The sequence below is a fragment of the Anguilla rostrata genome, chromosome 2 (genome assembly GCF_018555375.3).
Source record: "Anguilla rostrata isolate EN2019 chromosome 2, ASM1855537v3, whole genome shotgun sequence".
Lineage (NCBI taxonomy): Eukaryota > Metazoa > Chordata > Actinopteri > Anguilliformes > Anguillidae > Anguilla > Anguilla rostrata.
In genome coordinates, this window is record NC_057934.1 from 50,564,308 (window position 1) to 50,583,575 (window position 19,268).

Genomic DNA, 19,268 nt, shown 5'->3' on the forward strand with positions numbered 1-19,268 from the left:
CACTGGTTTCAGTGCTCAGATTTCTCTCTTAGGATGGTTATCAGGTGGCTGCTTTAATGTGGGGTCCAGAATGGCAGAGGTCCAAGAATAGGTCCCATAACCTTTGATATGGTTAAAACTATCTTAACACTCTCACCTAAGCACACAGTTTTATGAATAGGCCTAGCTAATGAACAATATTTAATCTTTGTTAGCTTGTATATCCTCACGTTTGCAAATGCAAATGAGGGCAGAGGGCAGAACACTCTCACCTAAGCACACAGTTTTATGAATAGGCCTAGCTAATGAACAATATTTAATCTTTGTTAGCTTGTATATCCTCACATTTGCAAATGCAAATGAGGGCAGATGTAAAACTACCACTACGTAGTGACCATTCTCTTATGAGATTAATTTAGTTATGTAAGGTGCTATATAAGGGTAAATGGTGTTGAGTATTTTGTGGGTTAATGGTTTCACATGAAAAGAATATTCTATGAGGGATTTAAATTAGCATGCCTAGTGTTCAGCCAAATAAATGTGTAAATTAAACACTGGCCAAGGTTTATGAAAACAGTCTATTTAAAATGCCTCCCCTAAGCCCCATCTTTATTTGTGTTAAACGGGGTAAAGTTTGTTGCACTGAATTTTACCACACAATTGCCGCAGGGCTTCGAGTCACCTTGGTCTGTCAACGTCTGGAAGTAAACCGGGCGAAGTTTCATATTCTCCACCTCGCAGTGACAGCTGCTGTCCGCAGCAGCCCGGCTCTCCTGCCCCTTTGTCCATTGTCTGTGGAGCTGCCCGGCCTGTGGTTTTAGCTGTCACGTGTGTCTGCGAGAGGGAGACTGGACCAGTCTGAGTAAGCAGCCAGGTGTACTGCTGGCTGGCTGGCTGGCTCACGCGGCTCTGGTCATGCACACGGCTCCATGCACAGCTGAGTGAAAGGCACAGAGAAGCTGCGTAAGAGGGCGCAGGATGGAGAGGTGTTGGAACTGTTCAGCAACAGCCCTGGAGGGACCGCCACGCACGGTGAGACCTTCCAGACATTTTGACTGGTCAATATTTACAATTATTGAAATTACTCTGTGTGATGGGGTACAGTGCACTAATTGAGCTTCAGATCTACTCACTTCAGTCAGTGTTACGATGAGCCGATAATGTAATTCCTATCTGCTTTATCAGATGAAAGCAAAGGGAAATGTGTTGAGTGTTTGATGGTATTGATAGTATTGATCAATTGTGTTCAGCATACAGTGATTTCCACGTGACAGAGAAGCACACAAAGCACTCTCATTTCAGTTTCACTCCCAACAGGATGGGGCCCCAGCACTGTCCCCCCAGTTTCCTCACAGGGCATTTTGGGGCGCTCTCAGTGCCATCCTGCTTATGGTTGTCATAGCACTCAGTGTCGTGGGACACATAGGCTTCAGACAGCCAGACCCACAGGTAAGGGGTTTACAGCCTTACCTAATGCCAAAATGAGAATTATGCAGTTCCGCGTACCCTTCAGTTGACCACCTGAGTGTTTAATTAACTAATGTGTCAGATGTTCAAATGCTAGTAAACTAATGCGGTATTTGCACTTATACCTTATGTTAATGATATGTATGGGTGTTATTCAGCAAGCATGTCCAATATAGTCTATGTTACAGGTGGTTAGGATCATAGTTCCAGATGAGACTGGAATGGTGGTCAATCAGTCAGCACTGGTGGACCAGCGAAACGATGTGGTGATCTACTCTGTGACCTCCATCGCCAACCACACCTCCACGGTGATGTTTGACATTAAGCATGTGAGACCCTTTCTTTTGTTTTCGAAGGGAGCATCCTGAACCACGGTCTCACATCTTGCGATTATATTCACTGATGCTCGCCAATTCTCATTCAATTCATTCAGGGATTGATATGCTACAAACCTGATAACCAGGAGATCTGCTTTCTACGCAAAATGGAGGGAACTGATTATGAAAATGTTCACACTCTTCTGGATGAATCTAAAAAGGTACAATATTTAGAATCAAAAGATTATAACTTACATATTTTATTTTGAAACTACTTCATATTTAGCATGAGACAAAAGCAAACCCACATAAATGAAGGAGTTAAAACATGTTCTCTGAAATACAATCAGTCACTATTAGACAAATCCCTTGTTAGATACGTGTGTAGTATTTTTGGTTTATTCAGAAAAAGCTGACCATTTGAAAATTAAGCCTAGGTAAAGTGTTTTGTTGGATGTGCAGTGTATGTGGAACATAAACTTACAAGACAGATTCAACTATACATTTAATTTTCTCTCAGAACAGCCCTAGCTCACCTCAGCCTTGAACAGGGAGATGCCAGCTGTGTGACAATATGAACTTAGGACTTAACAAGAGGTTAGATCTGAGGTCCCCTTGTCAGATATGGACTTCTATGTTTTGTGTGTTCACGTGGGAGTTGGTAGTGTGGTTAATTGACAGGTGCCAGAGCGCCGCCTCTGTCTGCATTAAGGGAGGGGGGGGGGGGGGGGGAATAGGCAGCTCAGGTGGCATGTGTATGTATCCCTTGTGAGTCCAGGAGGATGAAATGAAGCAGACTAGGCCCATAGGGCTGAGTCCAGCCACTCCTAAATTCCTCTGCACATCTGATCCTACAACCCCCTCTCCCAGATCCATTTACCGGATTGGACCTCAGAGGGCAGGGTGTGCACAATGGCCACTCTGTTGGCAAATTAGGGCTTTTTGCTCCTGGAAAAAAGCCCTGCAATCAAAGATTCAACGAGTGTCTTCTGAGCACTTTGCTCCTCGCCATTAATGGAGTGTTCCTCTGGTAATTTGCCACTGGTACAGGGTGGAGACATTTCGTATTGGGCACATTGAAATGCTCTAAGTAATGGTCAGAATTACTTTTTTCTGCTAACACCTCTTCACTTGCTCAATAAAGGTTACATAGATTAACTTAAATACCAATAAGTCATTATTCGGTCTGAATTACTGGAATCATCAAAATAACAACATAGAGATAACGGTTTTCTTATAGCTAATTGGTAGTGGTTACAACTGTGAGGTTCTTCTGGTTATCCAAAGTTTAGATTATGTAGTTGAAACGTTGCATGGGAACTTGGATCTCCAACAACTAATGACTCATTTCACAACCAAAAAATAAACTGAAAAACTGATTCTTCAGGAATGGTTCTACTGCAGTCTTTTAAACCTAGCTATCTGTATGCACTTCAAATATATTAACCAAAATGCCGATTCAAACAAAGACCTATTGTGTCTTGTATCTCTGTTATTGAATATGGTGCACTGAGAAACAAGGATAATGGGAGGTTTTTATGTCCATCCAGCCATGACCAAAGCTGTGCTTATCTGACCTATTAGCAGAGTAAATGGTGTAATTACATGTGCACATATTTCAGGGGACAAATGACATCAGATCAGAGACTGATGCCGTGTACCTTTCAGCTTTAAAAATGTGAAGTGTTATTTGATAGCTGCATGACTCACTTGCATCTGATACACCTATTGTAGTCAAACACTATCCCACATAAAATGACCTTTTCCTGTCTCTCCCTCATGTCTTTACAGGTCAACCAGTTCTGGCTGGTGGGCAATGAGACGCAGAGGCACACAGAGTTTCTAGGGGTGCTGGGGGGCAGCCAAGTGGATGCCTCCACCCTCCAGGAACCCCTCCAGACCCTTTGCCAGCAAAGCTCAATTTACTGGACCCGCAGAGCTGACGGTGAGATTGTACACCCGCATCCTCCTAAAATAGAACGTGGCTGTGTATTTGGGCTTCAGATTAACAATAAAAATAGCTCCTAAGGTCCTGAAATCCTCTTCATGTGTTAGCAGAAGCAGGGGGCTCAGGGTGTGTGACTTTTGGTGACACGGCTCTCTGCCTGCCCTTTACGCAGCCAGCTGAAACCCAATCTCTTAACGGCAGACTAACGTGACCTTTGAGGTGATGGCATAAATAACAAGAACAACTTTGTCCTTTAGAATGAGCACCCTAGACACACCGGTTCTGTGAAGTCAGGGCCCCAGGCCAGTGTAGGCGAGTTTTCTTTTTAAAAAATATTAAATCCTGTTCAACCAAATGACAACATTCCTCCGATTTCTTTTCGTCGCAGGTCCAGGGAAACAGAGGCTTATTTACTTCTGCATCGACATTTGCTTCCCCAGCAACATCTGCGTGTCCGTGTGCTTCTACTACCTGCCTGAGTGAGCGGCTGGGCTCAGCTCCACAGCCCAGGGAACGTGCTCCTCCTCTCCACTGCTGAGGCGGTGCCGCCGTTGTGGAAAGAGCATGGGGGGGGGGGGACGCGTGCTGAATCTCCACTCCCACACAGAACACGCAGCCCTGCGTCCCCTCATCCTACTAAGGGGGGGGGGGGGTAACCGGAGAAACCCTGTCTACTAATCCCAAAAGTTTTCATCTTTTTTTAAACTTTTTTTTTGGTGGAGGAATTTGACTGCAGATGAAAAGATCCATTGATGCCTGCGTTTCTTTAAACCTGCAGTTCATGACTTCAGAGATTGCTGTTGGCTGGAGTGTCTCATCTCAGCAATAAAGCACCATTATAGAAGGTACCACTGTCTGTAGAAGCTCATGTAATCAAAGCCTAGAGAGACATGCTGCATAGAACAGAGTACGGTTTGAATAAATATTTCTACAAATGTAGCTGGTCCTTTAAGTAAAACCAAATTTTAAAGGATAATAAAACAATAAAACTGCTTCTCTATACAAGAGTCTACACAAATAAATTTCATAGTAAATACTAACATTATTCTTTACTTGTGGAAGTGGATATTTTCAACAAATTCCATTCTTTTATTACATTTATTACATTTGGTCATTCTTGCAGTAAAACAGACAACTACAAGACTCGCACACGCATCTGGTTCAGGTTGCACATCAGAGCTATAACCGATCTGGTCCTTCTGTAAATAAGGGTTTTGAAATGCAGGTTCCTTTCCTTCTGAGGTCAGCTTAGACAGCTTGTGAGATGCTAGAGTCCTGCAGGAGAGTCATAGCTGGGAGTGATGCTGGAGGTCAGAGGTCTCCCTTTGGCCGAGCTGCCACAGTGACTCAGCCCAGCACGCTGTCATTGAACGCCAGGCACACCACAGCCTTCTGATGGCCGCTGTACTCCCGCTTGATCTCACCCGTCTCCACACACCACAGCCGTGCCAGGTTGTCTGAGGAGGCTGGAAACCAATCAAAGCCCAAATCAGTCAGTGCACAGGTCCACCTACTAAGCACAAAACAGGCAACCTTTGTCTTTCCCTGACAGAAGAGAACCAGTAATGACAAGTCTGACACACAAGATTTAAATGGAGGAAAGGAATGTAAAATTAACACAAAATGGATAATGTAAACAATGCAAAGCATTTTTCTCATTGCTCAAGTCTATTGATTGGCTCATTGATGATGCTTGAAATTCCCTTTAGAATCCTTAGTTTTGATCATAGCAATATTAACCAATGTCTCATTCCTTACTAAATTTCCTCCCTTCCACACAGAGTATACAATCTCATTCATCTTCTCATTCACCTTTACCACTTCAGTTGAGGAATTTCTGCACATTTTTCAGCTCACAGTAAATGACCCAGTAATGCTCTAGACTGGCAGACGGGACTCATTCTACCAAAGTCTATTACACATGAAAACTTGCTGTCAATTCAACTGCCTGCACACTATCTTGGGTGAAACTGTAGGCAAACTGTAAGTGATTTTGTAACTACTGTAGACCAACCTGTGGTTGCTGATGAAATACTTTAGTCACACAGTGCTAACCTTGTGCAATGGCAGCTAACCCACTTCCTTATCCAGATATTTGCTCACATTCCTTTATGCTGTTCATGTCCATGCATTTATTACACGATGGTGATTATCTCTGGGACTTATATTTACCCAAAGCACTCTACAGTTTCTTATTTTATTCAATAAAAGCAATGTTTGATGCTTGAAAACCTCTGAACACTCACATAAAGATATATAGCCATTTGTACAGGTAATCTTAGTTCATGCATAGTTACCATTTTCAGCTGAGTTTCATTGAAGCTTCATTTTCAAGACATGAACTCAGGTTGTGACAACACAGTACATTTTTTGCCGTTTATATAGATTGTGAAGGTTTCGGATAAACAGCTTTGTTTCCCCTATAAATATCTACATACTATGCAATGACTCTCTTCTGCTACATTTCCAAAAATATGAAGCTTGTACCATCTGTATATGTATATACATACTTGTTAATAAGTGTGTTTGGATTGTTTATAGCATGCAAACAAGTCTTCATTCAATATTTAATTCACATTTTAACATGCAATGCTGTATTTCCATTCAAGGCTATTTTTGTCACTCTAGATGTTAACATTGACCTGTGATGTGCAGTGTGTTTCTCGCGGTAAATAACAGCCTTCGGGTGTCCTGCAGTCATGTGACTCACCAGGCGAGCCATGTGCTCGGACTGACCTGTGACTCACAAAGCGAGCTATGTGCGCGGACTGACCTGTGACGATGTACTGAGAGTCTCCTGAGAAGGCGCAGTCCCACATCCAGCCGCGGGACGTCTCCCCAGGGTTGTTGCTCTTGATGCTCAGCTCTGTCATCAGCTGGAAGTTGGACGTCCTCCAGATCTTACAGGTCTGATCTGCAGAACAAGTGGCCAGTAACCTGTGGCAAAAACATAAAATCAGAAGCTGAAGTTTCGTAACGGTACACTGGATTAATTTGAACAACATGTTCACGTGTTGGCGGTGCGTCAGATATCACATGGGCTGACTGCACGTACGTGGAATCGGGGCTGAATTTGCAGCGTAAGGAGTAGCGCTTGTGAGCTGGGATCTTGGTCTTGGGAATGAGCTGGGTCACCTCATCCCCCTTTCCCGCCGCCAGGTTCCACACATAACAGTTCCCCTGAGGAAGAGAGGAAGACCGCACACTTCAGCGGAAAGCTCACAACACACCAACCCTCAGCAGGGCTGGGCCGCAAAAACAGAGACCCTCACACACTGTTAGAACTGTCAGGAGTACTGAAATATACACCTATACTCTTGGTATATGTAGTTTTATATGTCACACCCCCCCCCCCAAAAAGGCATCAGACTTATTTCTGCGTACATTAGTTCTGTCGTTGCATATATTTACAAAAACCGGAGTAAGAATCCCAGGTTTTTGTCTTTTCAGTTATGTTGGGAGTGGTTTGTACGGCCTTGTAAAGGCTGATGCCAGTACTCACTGAACTGTTGACTGCGGCCATGTAGCTGGCATCGGGGTCGATGTGGACGGAGTTGACAGAAACCTCTGGCTCAGGGCTGAGCTGCTCATTGTGGTCGGTTTTCAGATCCCAAATATGAATCACTCCACTCTGGTCCCCAACTATCAATTCTGCCTATAGAAGCACAGACAGCAATACATGGGCTGCTTCGTTTTACAGAGAAGGGTGTGATGCATCATTTCTATACCAGTCTAATGACTGCAGCTACTCTTTACCACGTGCAAACTCATCATATAGAAACTGAAGGTTACAATACTGTTGACGAGGGACTTCAACATTGTAACTTGAACCTAGTGTGAGATTTCTCCGGAAACAGTACAATCATTTGTAATAGAAACTTGGCCACTCATGATTTAACAGCGTGACAGACTTTATCTAAACAAGTGACATGGATATTTATGTCTAGACAATAATGCAACTTTTCTATAAACAAACAGGTGTCTGCCTTAATACCAATATGCAAGGTATTCAATGGTTCTAAGATCATTTCATGTTCATGTTCAATTTTTCAAAACATTGCGGATAATAAAAAGACCTAATACGCTCACTTTTGAAATCAAAATACAAATTGGCAGGTGAACCCATCATTGGCTGATGATTCAAAGTTTATGAATTTAACACCCAAAACATGTTAATGGATCAAAAGAGATATTCACAGCAAACCTTTATTAAGGCATCACCACTTTTTCCAGTAAATTGTGTGTTTTTATTTTTTGAATGTCTTTGAAAATGAGTCTTGCTACTCCCTCTAGTGGGAAATGCTGGGAAATTCATGGAGTGCCTCCTAGTTACCACAGAAACTGACTCACACAACCACGCTTGTTTCTCTATCATTAACCATGTTTACCATGGTTGGATTACTTTAAAATATGATCATAACACAAAGCCACTCCTATTATACAGCTAGTGATGTGATTCATGTGTTATATGCATCACTATGTAATAAAGTAAATCAAAGTTTTTCTCACCTGATTAGGATGTAGACATACGCAGTTAATAGGCGCATTGACCTGGAAGATTCTTTGGCATTGCAAGTTCCTTGACCTTCAAGGGAAAGAGAGTCATATTAAATATATCAAGGAAGTGGTCCTCTAATGAAAGTGAAAACAGTCCATGGTGTGTGAAAGCCATGTTCGCCATGTTCAACGGATGGCTGTTATGGTGGTGTATATGGAGAAGAAACAGGCATACCGAAGGTCCCAGATACGAGCCATGCAGTCCTCCCCTCCAGTGTACATCCAGCGGCCATCCTCATGGAAGCCCACTGATGTAATGTTCTTACTGACACCATCATAGTTGATGACAGGGTTGGGGTTGTTAGAGTTCAGATCATACATGCGGATGTGTTGGTAACCTGTTGAAACAGGGTTCAGCAATAAGGTACAAAACGTGTATTGAGAATGTGTGTGTGTGTGTGTGTGATCTCACCTGCAGCTGTGATCATACTCCTATCTGGAGTCACTTCCAGGGAATTCACCTGCTTTGAATCTTGCGTCAAGGAAAAATAAAAAATGTGCATGTGCATTATTGGTTCTGCTCGTTCCATCTCTTGCCTGGTTTAACTGGTTGCCAAGTGTTTTCTTGCACTGCGTGAAGTGCTATAAATGAACAGCTATTATGACAGCAGAGCTCATCTACAGTATACAGCTTTGTACCCAGTGGCATAGAAACTTGCCCAGTTCGGAATCAATCAGAAGACAGTCCTAAAGAGAGCTTCATCATGGAGTAGAAACGGGTCTGCTACTGTAACAATATAATTTTGTGTCTAAATCTCTGTTGGAAACATTTTTTAAATGCAATGTTGTAGAATATAAGCCCATTCAGTGTTGATTGATACTTATGATGACTATCGTCTAAGTTACCAAAAAAGAAAATACAAATATGTAATTTCGTATCCTTTAAATTATTCAATTTTCATTACTCACAGTATGCAATTATGTATGCAGTCTTTCAAAGGCTTGGTTTTTCATGGAAAAAGAGCACCGATTGTTTTAGGATACCGAGTCCTGATGCTGGACTGTCCTTGTGCAGATGCCGCTGTGTGCCTGCCAGAATCGCACCGTGTGGTCATACCCAGCTGTGGCCAGAATGACGGGGTCACTACCAACTGTCCCCTGGTTCACATTCATCTTCAACTTTGTAGCCGCTACAGACCTGTATTAGCATTCAAATTATAGCACGTCAAGCAGCTTAGTTTAAAAAAAGATAGTGTTCGAAGAGAGGCCCTGTGCCTCTGAACAAACATGATTTTCATTACGCGGTGGTCATTTACGCACAGAGAACATAGGCAGTGACATGTACAGATATAGCTAACCTTACCTACCTGAACGTGCAGGCCCTAGGTAAACATCACAAGGATGCAGCAAATAAATGGAGCCGTCTTTTAAGTAAAAATATCGGTAATTACAAAGATATTACAGCAACAAAGTGAAATTGTAAAATAGTGACAATTCACACGTGAGGACAAAGCCAAACATTATTTTTTGTTACCTTATTAAAACGTAAACATACCACAACACTGCAAGATCTGAGTAAAACACAATTATGAATTCCACCTAATGCCACTTCTACACTTAAATACCGGTTACATAACTACTACATTTATCCAGCAACTGACTTAAAACATGCATAGATAGTTAACAAGCCAGTTCTCTAATATTGACAAAGCTCACGTTACCCTCTTTTCCGAAACTGGGCGCAGTTGGTCTTTACGGTGTTCAGTCTGGTGTTCACCCTAAACCACTCCGACCATCACTCTCTTTCCTCATAGATGGTTCCATAGTAGAAACCTCAGATCATTTTCGTTCCTCAAGAGTTGAAACTTTTATTTTGTAAAAACAAGAAACATAAGGCGAGTAATATGAAATATTTTCTGGCTTCAGAGTGTGTTGAAGAGTTAATTATTTAGCGCATTGTTTATGTTTAGTAGGCTATATATACGATGTGGTAATATGTATAGATAGTCAATATAAGTTATGCGAACAGTAGAGTGCAAATTGTAGTGAGCAGAATTGACATTCATGAACGCCACTGTAAATGTAACATTTTACCTCTACGGAAATGCATAGGGACGTTTGTGACTGGTCATATTGCCAGTCAGAAACTATTCATGTCATATCTGGTAACGTTATAAAACGAATCCGCCTCACGCTTTTTCTGCGAGTTCTGAGTTTTTTTCTTGCGTTATCTCGTGACCATAGACTGTATCGTGACGCAAGGGAAGGGTTGCACTACGCAGTGCACTCAGTTGACCTGGCAGAGCAAAGAACACGCGGAACTGTATTACTGGCCTGGACTCAAAACATTTTACGGTAGTAGGGCAAAACATGGCATCGCAATTCAGTGGTGTCTTACAACTGACGGATTTGGATGATTTTATAACCCCATCTCAGGTAATGAATAGCTTATTGAGTTGCCGCTCACGGCTATTTAGACGTATTATGTTTTGCCAAACCAGCTATTAAAAAACGCTGAGGTTATGCATACTTTAACCGGCTAGCCGGCTATCAGCGAGGATGATCCAGATATTGTTTTGACGTTTGACAACGTTCGCTAGTCTACGTTAACTAAGATGGGTAACTATAGACTATAACGTTAACTGACGGTGCATATATGCTGAATGATGCAGCGATTATAACATAAATTAGCTCAGTGATCCTCACTGCTGCTCATGGAGAGCCCCAGACTCCGTCTGCTGGCTTTTGTTTGTGCATTAAGGTGAGCAACTGATTCTGTCCCGAAGAACCAAGTGATCAGACTTGGCTGTGTAGTCAACTGATCAATTGTTATGCTACTGTGCTGAGTAACAACAAAACCCAGCAGACACTGTGGCTCAGGCTCTACTGGACCAGGATTAGGTTTGAGGACTAAATGAGCTGGCTCATCGTTTTGTAACGAGTTGCGTTGGGCTGTTGGGTAATCGTTTGCTGGCGTACTTGGTTTAGATTTCTGGTAACTTTACCTTGTTGGATTTTTATTCAACATTTTCTGTCAGATAAAAACTCATTTTTTAATGATGACATATAATGCAAATAAAGTAATATAACAGTAAATTTAACAGACTCTGTTGTGCAGATATCCGTACAAATACAGCTACCCATCATTTGCTATTTTCGTCCTGATGTTAAACAAGTTAACTACAGTTATGAACCAGTAAGTCTGATTTGATCCGTTTCTGTTCACCTCTTGGACTAACGCTAGCTGTATGGGTCATACTACAATAAATGTCCTTTTAAAGATATTTAGCACAAAGTGTTATATATAGCCTATGTTGTCCTTTAATTGTTTGAGAGGTGTATAGCACAATATCATGTTATGCTGTCTCTTGCCTTAAGGCTTAGGCTATTCATTTCTGTGTATAAGAAGTAGCCTACATTGTGTAAATCACAGAACTGTGGGGAAAATGACCTACACATCCTGGCATTCTGTTTTACAGGCGTGTGTAAAACCAGTGAAGTTGGAGAAGAAGCCTGGGAAATCTGTTGCCAAAATTCAAATAGAAGATGATGGGAGTTACTTTCAGGTTAACCAGGTAATAATACAAGCAACAGCAATGAATTTATTCTCTCTTAAATTACCAAGCAGTTCATTTTCTTGTCCGCCCCTGTGTTGTCTGTGATGTTTTTGTTCCCTGCTATGTCATACCAAGTAGGCCTACATTGTTTGACAGAATGCTATCCATATCCCCACATCTTAGTTCTAGGAATGAAGAGAGATGCATTGGCATTTTTTAACTTCAGTTTTCATATTTACTAATAGGTAAGGAATATGTATATAAAAAATGAATGGAGCCCTACGGTAGATTGGCGACCTGTCCAGGGTCTATTCCTGCCTCTCACCCAATGCATGCTGGGATTGGCTCCAGTACCCCCTACGACTGACCAGGAATGAGTGGGTATAGATAATGGATGGAAAATGAAGGGATTCTGAGGAAGAGGATCGACAGTCTAGTCAATTCCCCATGGATGACTTGGCTGTTCTGTAATACTAGCAGGGTTGAAAGTGGGGAGATAAAATTTGAGATGTCCCCACAAAGGGTGTAAAATAAAGGGTGGAAGTATAGCGTGTTATTGTTAGAGAAATGGGCTTGTAACCCAGAGACTGTGTGTTGGAAATTAACCTGCAGTGATTATACTCTAGAGCACTGTACTTGGCTGTATTAATGGATACAATAATGCTGGATAAAAGCAATTAGTAAATTCCTAAAATGTAATGTGAATATCATAAAGGTACAAACACTGTGTGCTGGCAGGATGGTGGGCTGCAGAAGTTGGAGAAGGCAAAGATTACACTGAATGACTGCCTGGCCTGCAGTGGCTGTATCACATCTGCTGAGAGTGTCCTGATAGCCCAACAGAGTCAAGATGAGCTATACAAAGTGCTCCAACGCAACAAGGTACTGTATGCTATACCCATCCACCATAAACTAGGTACCATACACTGTACCTATTACACATCCTACCTAATTATATACTAAATACTCTACTCCATATACAGCAACCACAAAGTACATGTAAAACACTGTATCCCCTGTGTTACTATAAAACATACTGAATACTGTACTCCTTGCTCAGCCAAGACAATGTAGCAAAAAGTATATTCATTCGACAGTAGACTCAACGAGATACTAAACCTATATAGTGTATCCATTACAGATAAACTACAAGGTTCCATATACTGTACCTCTAACACAACTGTGCACCATATTCCTAATGCAAATGCAGCAACAAGGTATAATACACTTTGTGCCTTACAAATACAAAACATGCTACTGCCGACATTTACGACAACAAGATGATATACACCATGAAGTACATACCCATTTCAAAAAGCTAATATCTAGCACCGCCCTCATCCAATCACTACAAAACCAATGCAGTAGACTATACCCTTTATACAAGCACTGCAAAAAATGTAGGTCACCACGTACTGTTGCCGAACGCCTGCAATACGGGAGGGAAATTATGCCTTTTGGACACGCTCTGCAGAATGTGCACTGTACGTTTCCACAAACGCACTGTGCTTTTATCCAGCAGAACAGCGCTGAACAGACAGTGGTGGTGGTATCGGTGTCACCTCAGTCCAGGGCCTCTCTGGCGGCACGGTTTGACCTGAGCACCACTGATGCTGCCAGGCGGCTGACTGCTTTCTTCAAAAATCTTGGTGAGTGACCACTGTCCTTAGCCTTCTCACCTGCTAGTGTCTACCTCTCTCCTCTCCTGATGAAAAAACACGGGGCCAAGTTACATGAAGTAATTTTGGAAACATTGGGTAGCATTGCGTTGGAATATAACTTGCTTAAATTGTGTTGGCTAAGATCTCTGATATTGTTTGTTGTGACTTGGCCTTGTTTTGATATCAGTACTTTTAATGGCAGGCCTAAATTGAGCAAGTTTTAATTATCGACAGTGTTTTGTATGTGTGAGTATCTTGGTATTTTTGTATGTTGAAAACGTGTTTTTGTTGAGATATTGTCTTCCTTACAAATTGCTATGTTTTCGGGAGTCCTCCTGCTCTATTTTGCATATAATACTACAGAAAGTGTTATAATAGGAGATGCGTCGGCTGTGATTCAGCCACCCAAACTTTTCCATGGTGTTCCATGACATGAATATTAAAGTATGGACAGAATATCTTTACAATACAGATACACGCAAAAAAAGTTTTCTAAGCTAACAAAAGAATATTACTCCCCTACGGACATGATTTTTGTGAACAAGGTGGTTGTTGATTGCCAGTGTTGGTGCTTGTCTTTCAGGGGTGCACCATGTGTTTGACACTGGATTCAGCAGGACATTCAGCCTGTTGGAAAGCCAGAGAGAATTTGTGGAACGCTTCCAGCGCAAGGACCGGGACAAGAAGGCCCTGCCAATGCTGGCCTCTGCTTGTCCAGGTAGCCAGAAACTACTGCCTTCTTGTTGGTCACAAGGCAAACACAGTGTTCCTAGTTGCTCCTCTATATCTTTATTAGGCCATATTGTATTTAAGTTTTTAAAACTTGGAAATTTGGAAGTTTATTCAGTAAACATTTAAAATAATATTTTCTATAGAAGGGAAATAAATTATGAATCCCAGGAACTGCTTTTAGTTGGAAATACCAGGCCTCCACCAGCTCCTGCCGGACTAGCGTTGATGCATCCAGCATAGACTCATCCAGGGCATCTTTTCTAGCGTACTCCTCACACAGTTCCCGTGTTCTTGTGTGTGGCGAACAGGCTGGATCTGCTATGCAGAGAAGACTCATGGGGATTTCATTCTTCCCTACATCAGCACCACTCGCTCCCCACAGCAGGTCATGGGCTCTTTGGTGAAGGGCTACTTTGCTGAGCAGCATGTAAGTAATATTATATCAATAAATAATTGTAGAAATATTGATACACAGTGATCTGAGCAGTGGGTCAGTATGTTTCACTTAGAGTGTTGTGATGTTTTTGCATTCATTTGAAGTGTGAAGCAAGAATGTGAGCAACTGCTAATTTTTAACGTGGGGTTGGAGCAGCTTGTTTAATTACAAATGACAGCGGTCCAATACCCAATTAAGTGACTTTAAATAGGTGTTTCCATTTTTTCACTGGCTGTGCATATGAAGTGAGTGCATGCTGTGGTTATTTTGTTTGTGCAGAACCTGACCCCAAAACAGATCTACCATGTAACAGTGATGCCCTGCTTTGACAAGAAGCTGGAGGCATCTAGATCAGATTTCTTCATGAAAGAGGCCAACACAAGAGAGGTGGACTGTGTCATCACGTCAGGTATGGAGGAAAAAGTTGACCAACAAGTGACACATTTAAAACGTCAGTGTAAAACTGTGTAGGTATAGAACCTTTTGATGAGTTCTGTTGCACCTTACTTTCATAGAAATAACCTTTGACGTATATGAATGCAGGAGAGGTTATGAAGATGCTGGAGCAGGAAGGGTTGTCTCTGAATGATGTGGAACCAGCACCTTTGGACACCTTGTGAGCTTTCCTCCATTAATATATCTAAAGCTATTGCTTTTATTGCATGAATATGTGATAAGTGTGTACTAAGTGAAACATTATATTTTGAGTGTGCTAAATGTATAGCATATAGCACATAAAAAATATTTATTACATTTATACCAGAGTACAGAATGTCTTGAATATGTTTTCAGTGTATATTTAAGTACTGTATGTTTTAGGTAGCTGTTTATTAAACATACTAGAGCACATTTTAAATATGACTAGAGTACAGTATATCTTGTATGTTTGCTTCACAATGCATTGAAGACAGAATTAGAGCGGTATCCTGACTGAGTGGGTAGCCTGCTTCGTAAGCGCAGTAGCACTGTTGGGGAGGTGGTGAGGCCAGGGGCAGTGAGCCGTGTTCTCTGTGGCTGCAGCTTCAGTAGCGTGCACGAGGACGAGCTGCTGCGTCATGCGGGGAGCAGCTCCGGCGGATACCTGCATCACGTGTACATTCACGCGGCCAGACAGCTCTTTGGAGTGGAGGTGAAAGACATCACGTACAAGACCCTCAAGTAAGCCCCCTCAGACTTCCCTGAGAAAGGGCCTGGTAGAACAGAGTAAAGGGATAGTTCAAAATGTATGGAAAGTAGCTTTTTGGCTAACTTACCCATAGTTAGATGATAACATCAATACCAATTTCATCCCTTTGCGTCCAGGACAAAAATATTATGCAATTTCTACAGGGTCTGTGCTAACTGCTACCACTATGAATGGCTACAGACAGTGGCAACGTTAGTTATTTACACTCACGTCCTGCATATTTTAAACGAGTAAAAATAAAAACAGAAAAACAAGATCTTGGTTGTTTTGGAGGAAGCTAAATTTAGAACTATAATTGAGAAATAACCATGTATCCATGCACTGGGCGCAGTGATTTATAGCTGTGCAGTGCCGCTTGAATTGCAAGTTTGGGGCTGCTAGGTATGCAGTACTATTGGCTGCAGTGGGAGCGGCAGTGGGTGCGCAGGTTAACAGTCAGTGACACGCATACCTGACAACCCCCTATTCATGCTTGTATTTCCATCACTTAGCCGGCATAACACTGCTTGCATCTGAAGCTATTCATAGTGGTAGCACACTTAGCATGATATCGTTGGACGGGATGAAATTTGCCTAACTATGGGTAAGATAGCCAAAAAGTGTATTTTCCAAAACGTTGGACTGTCACCTTAAGCAACTATCCAGAAGCGCAATTTCTGCTAAAATGCATGCGCAACTATCAAATGTGCATCAGTCAGTGGGTTTTTGTGATATTTAAGAGGTATTTTGCTGTGTGATCTACCGTGGGTAAGGAACTACTAATACGATAGGTTGTGAAGTTGTGACCTTTCTTAAACACCTCATTTTATTCTCCTTTGTAAATCTTCAGGAACAAGGACTTCCAGGAAGTTACCCTGGAAAAAGACGGAACTGTTTTGCTGCGCTTTGCAATCACTTATGGCTTCCGTAATATCCAGAACCTGGTGCAGAAATTAAAGAGAGGGAAGGCGTCCTATGACTTTGTGGAAGTGATGGCTTGCCCTTCAGGTGAGGGAATGAGGGGTTTCCAGTGGTTCGCCACACATCATGGTTCAACAAATCTTAAACACGTTTCTTTGGGTTTCTAAAATGTAGACAGCAATTTGGAATAGTCAGAAAGTCAGAGATGATCTAACCTCATGTTGAAGTGTGTCATAGAGTGGGGGTGTTTAGTAAGGGGGTAAGGCTAAAAGTTTAGCGAAAGGGTTTAATCTGTCCCTTGGATAGAACAAGATGTCATCATTATATTTGACAATGCATTGGAAGATATTGAGGATATTGAGCATATCCTTTCTGTGACTGCCATCGCAGGGTGCGTGAATGGGGGAGGGCAGGTAAAGCCCTTACCTGACAAGCCCAACAAGGAGCTGCTGCAGCAGGTAGAGGACCTGTATAAGGCAGAGAACACCCGGGCGCCCGAGGAGGAGGATCGAGTTGCACATCTGTACCACAGCTGGCTGCACCATGTGGGGGAGGAGAAGGCCCGGGAGCTGCTACACACAGGATACCATGGGGTGGCCAAGAACACCAACGGCCTCGTCATGAAGTGGTGAAAATTACACGGTGAACACCGTGTGAGGCTCAAGTGTAGCCGTCAGTCAGCTCAAGGGTAGGCGGAGCTTCTGCACAACACTGCTTCTGTAACACAACAGTCCTCCCTTCCTTTCTTTCTGTGTACAGCCCTCAGTAAAGCTACTTCCTTAAGTCACTACATATTGAGGAAAGCAGTCAAAAAAGCCATTATGTAAACCGGAATTCAATGTGTGTTCGCTTCCCAAGCATGTCTAAGCCACAGGTCTATTTTTTTATTACTCCTTTTGAATTAGTTTTTTTTTTTTTTAAACTTTGCTTTATTGGGTAAATCCTTGCAGTTAGCACTAATAAAAACTACATGGATTTATCCCAGTTTAGCATGGAACAACATAAAGCAACTTCAGAATTTTCTTCCTTGTGTTGATATTGTTTTCATTCTAAGTTTTAACGGAGGATGCTAGTGTACGTATGGTTTGTGATGTTAGCCGTAAAGTCTAAAATACGCACAACAAAATATGACATATAAGTATGTATGACATATAAGTATGTTTATGTGATTTATCTCTGATTTATCCATGTAATATTTTATAATATATTTAAATAAATATATTTTACACACTGAAGCTGGGACTATTTGTTTAATTAAAGACTTGCTGCATAAGTGTACTTGCATGTACAAAACATTGTTTAATAGTATCCAAATCATTATCTTCCATTCTGCACCACAAAGCCTGCAGACTTACCAATAGCTTTGAAGCATCTCTGCATATTCATATTCTGTTACTGCATGTACATACAGGCACGTAAGATCATGAGTAACTGGCTATGTGCTCATGAGGTTCATGCAGTTCACAAAATTACAAATTCCATTTAAACTATGGGTTAAGTCATATAAGGCGGCAGTCAATATGGCTGTTGGTATATACTGTCATATATTATTTTGCCCCACTTTTACTGCTCTATGGATAAAATGATGCTAATCCGGTCTTTTATTTTTTACACTGTGCTGTGATGTCTAATGGCTGCGACTCACCCTAAGTACACAGTAACACTTGTTCCTCCCTTGCTCTGTCACATCAGCTCTACCTAGCATCACATTAATGACAGACAGTGACCTTTGCTTTTAGAAATTACATGGAAACTGCAAGCCTCTTGCCAAGTGTTGAACGCTTACAACCTGTACAAATCTGGATGGTTAGGTTTTGGCTTGGTGTTGACAAAAACGTGAAATCCTGTCCTATGTCTTGTTTAAAATTAATATACATATTGTGACTGAATTCATGATTAAGCAATTTAATAGCGACTGATTTCAGCTGTTCACGTTCATATAGAATAAAACATTCTTTATGTGCATATGAAAATAAATAGAGATGCATGTACAGATTATTTTGGTAAAATCACAGCACAGCTAATGCCAGTGCTCCCAGCATAGATGAACAGCTGCACTGAACTCTAATAATGCGACATACTGTGACAGCAATAATAAAGTATTGAACTCTACTGATGCTCTATGTGCATGTAAATTATAAAACTTCATGACTGCATGCTTCTGAAAACTGAGAGGAGTATTTTCATCAGTACTGTAGAAGGCTAAGCACATCTGAATCTAAAATTCTGTACGGTTGGTAGATATGCTTCTGAACAGCTGAACTAGAGAGCTACAGTAATTTCCATGCGGCATTATCGCCCGTTTGTCCTCTGTGAGGAAATGGAATTTCTGACTGGGAGACCCAAGGGGGTTTCACGACAGGCTGGCATTTAAGGACATTCTCACCATGACATTTCTGGCTGACATAACATGAACAATGAAAGGAATGTTGCCATTAATGACTTCTTTTTTTCAGTAAAATATCACTGAAGAAAAAAGGATTTAGTTTGGCCTGTCACAGTGATTCAGCTGATTTAACTCCCCAATCCATGGAATAATGTACCCTACTAAAAACTTAATATTTACAGTATTTAATATTCAATATGTA

The 19,268-nt window shown here is 41.7% G+C and overlaps 3 protein-coding genes across 9 annotated transcripts; 2 read left to right on the forward strand and 1 right to left on the reverse strand.

The window, feature by feature from the left end:
• Positions 1–288: 288 nt before the first annotated feature.
• On the forward strand, positions 289–4,756 carry bricd5 (BRICHOS domain containing 5). Of its 3 annotated transcripts, none has more exons than XM_064322868.1 (6): positions 289–1,011; positions 1,282–1,428; positions 1,623–1,775; positions 1,880–1,984; positions 3,555–3,708; positions 4,100–4,756. In XM_064322868.1, exons 1-6 carry the CDS (start codon positions 958–960, stop codon positions 4,192–4,194), a joined length of 708 nt encoding a protein of 235 aa, XP_064178938.1. In that variant the 5' UTR covers positions 289–957; the 3' UTR covers positions 4,195–4,756. The 3 variants fall into 3 exon arrangements, with proteins under 3 accessions (XP_064178938.1, XP_064178939.1, XP_064178940.1); XM_064322869.1 differs by having other exon boundaries at positions 293–1,011; positions 1,635–1,775; XM_064322870.1 differs by having other exon boundaries at positions 293–1,011; positions 1,297–1,428.
• A 21-nt stretch (positions 4,757–4,777) lies between these two features.
• On the reverse strand, positions 4,778–10,075 carry mlst8 (MTOR associated protein, LST8 homolog (S. cerevisiae)). Of its 4 annotated transcripts, none has more exons than XM_064322863.1 (9): positions 9,930–10,075; positions 9,253–9,406; positions 8,681–8,732; positions 8,444–8,606; positions 8,221–8,296; positions 7,214–7,366; positions 6,767–6,891; positions 6,485–6,648; positions 4,778–5,177 (listed from the first exon to the last, which is right to left on the reverse strand). In XM_064322863.1, the coding sequence occupies exons 2-9, from the start codon at positions 9,379–9,381 to the stop codon at positions 5,059–5,061; spliced, it is 981 nt and encodes a 326-aa protein (XP_064178933.1). In that variant the 5' UTR covers positions 9,382–9,406; positions 9,930–10,075; the 3' UTR covers positions 4,778–5,058. The 4 variants fall into 4 exon arrangements, with proteins under 4 accessions (XP_064178933.1, XP_064178935.1, XP_064178934.1 ...); XM_064322865.1 differs by lacking the exon at positions 9,930–10,075 and adding an exon at positions 9,764–9,923; XM_064322864.1 differs by lacking the exon at positions 9,930–10,075 and adding an exon at positions 9,743–9,923.
• Positions 10,076–10,327: 252 nt separating this feature from the next.
• On the forward strand, positions 10,328–17,915 carry narfl (nuclear prelamin A recognition factor-like). Of its 2 annotated transcripts, none has more exons than XM_064322861.1 (11): positions 10,328–10,644; positions 11,688–11,783; positions 12,504–12,647; positions 13,285–13,414; positions 14,010–14,144; positions 14,467–14,585; positions 14,874–15,003; positions 15,138–15,210; positions 15,615–15,752; positions 16,610–16,767; positions 17,071–17,915. In XM_064322861.1, the coding sequence occupies exons 1-11, from the start codon at positions 10,579–10,581 to the stop codon at positions 17,310–17,312; spliced, it is 1,431 nt and encodes a 476-aa protein (XP_064178931.1). In that variant the 5' UTR covers positions 10,328–10,578; the 3' UTR covers positions 17,313–17,915. The 2 variants fall into 2 exon arrangements, with proteins under 2 accessions (XP_064178931.1, XP_064178932.1); XM_064322862.1 differs by having other exon boundaries at positions 10,330–10,644; positions 13,288–13,414.
• Positions 17,916–19,268: the final 1,353 nt, after the last annotated feature.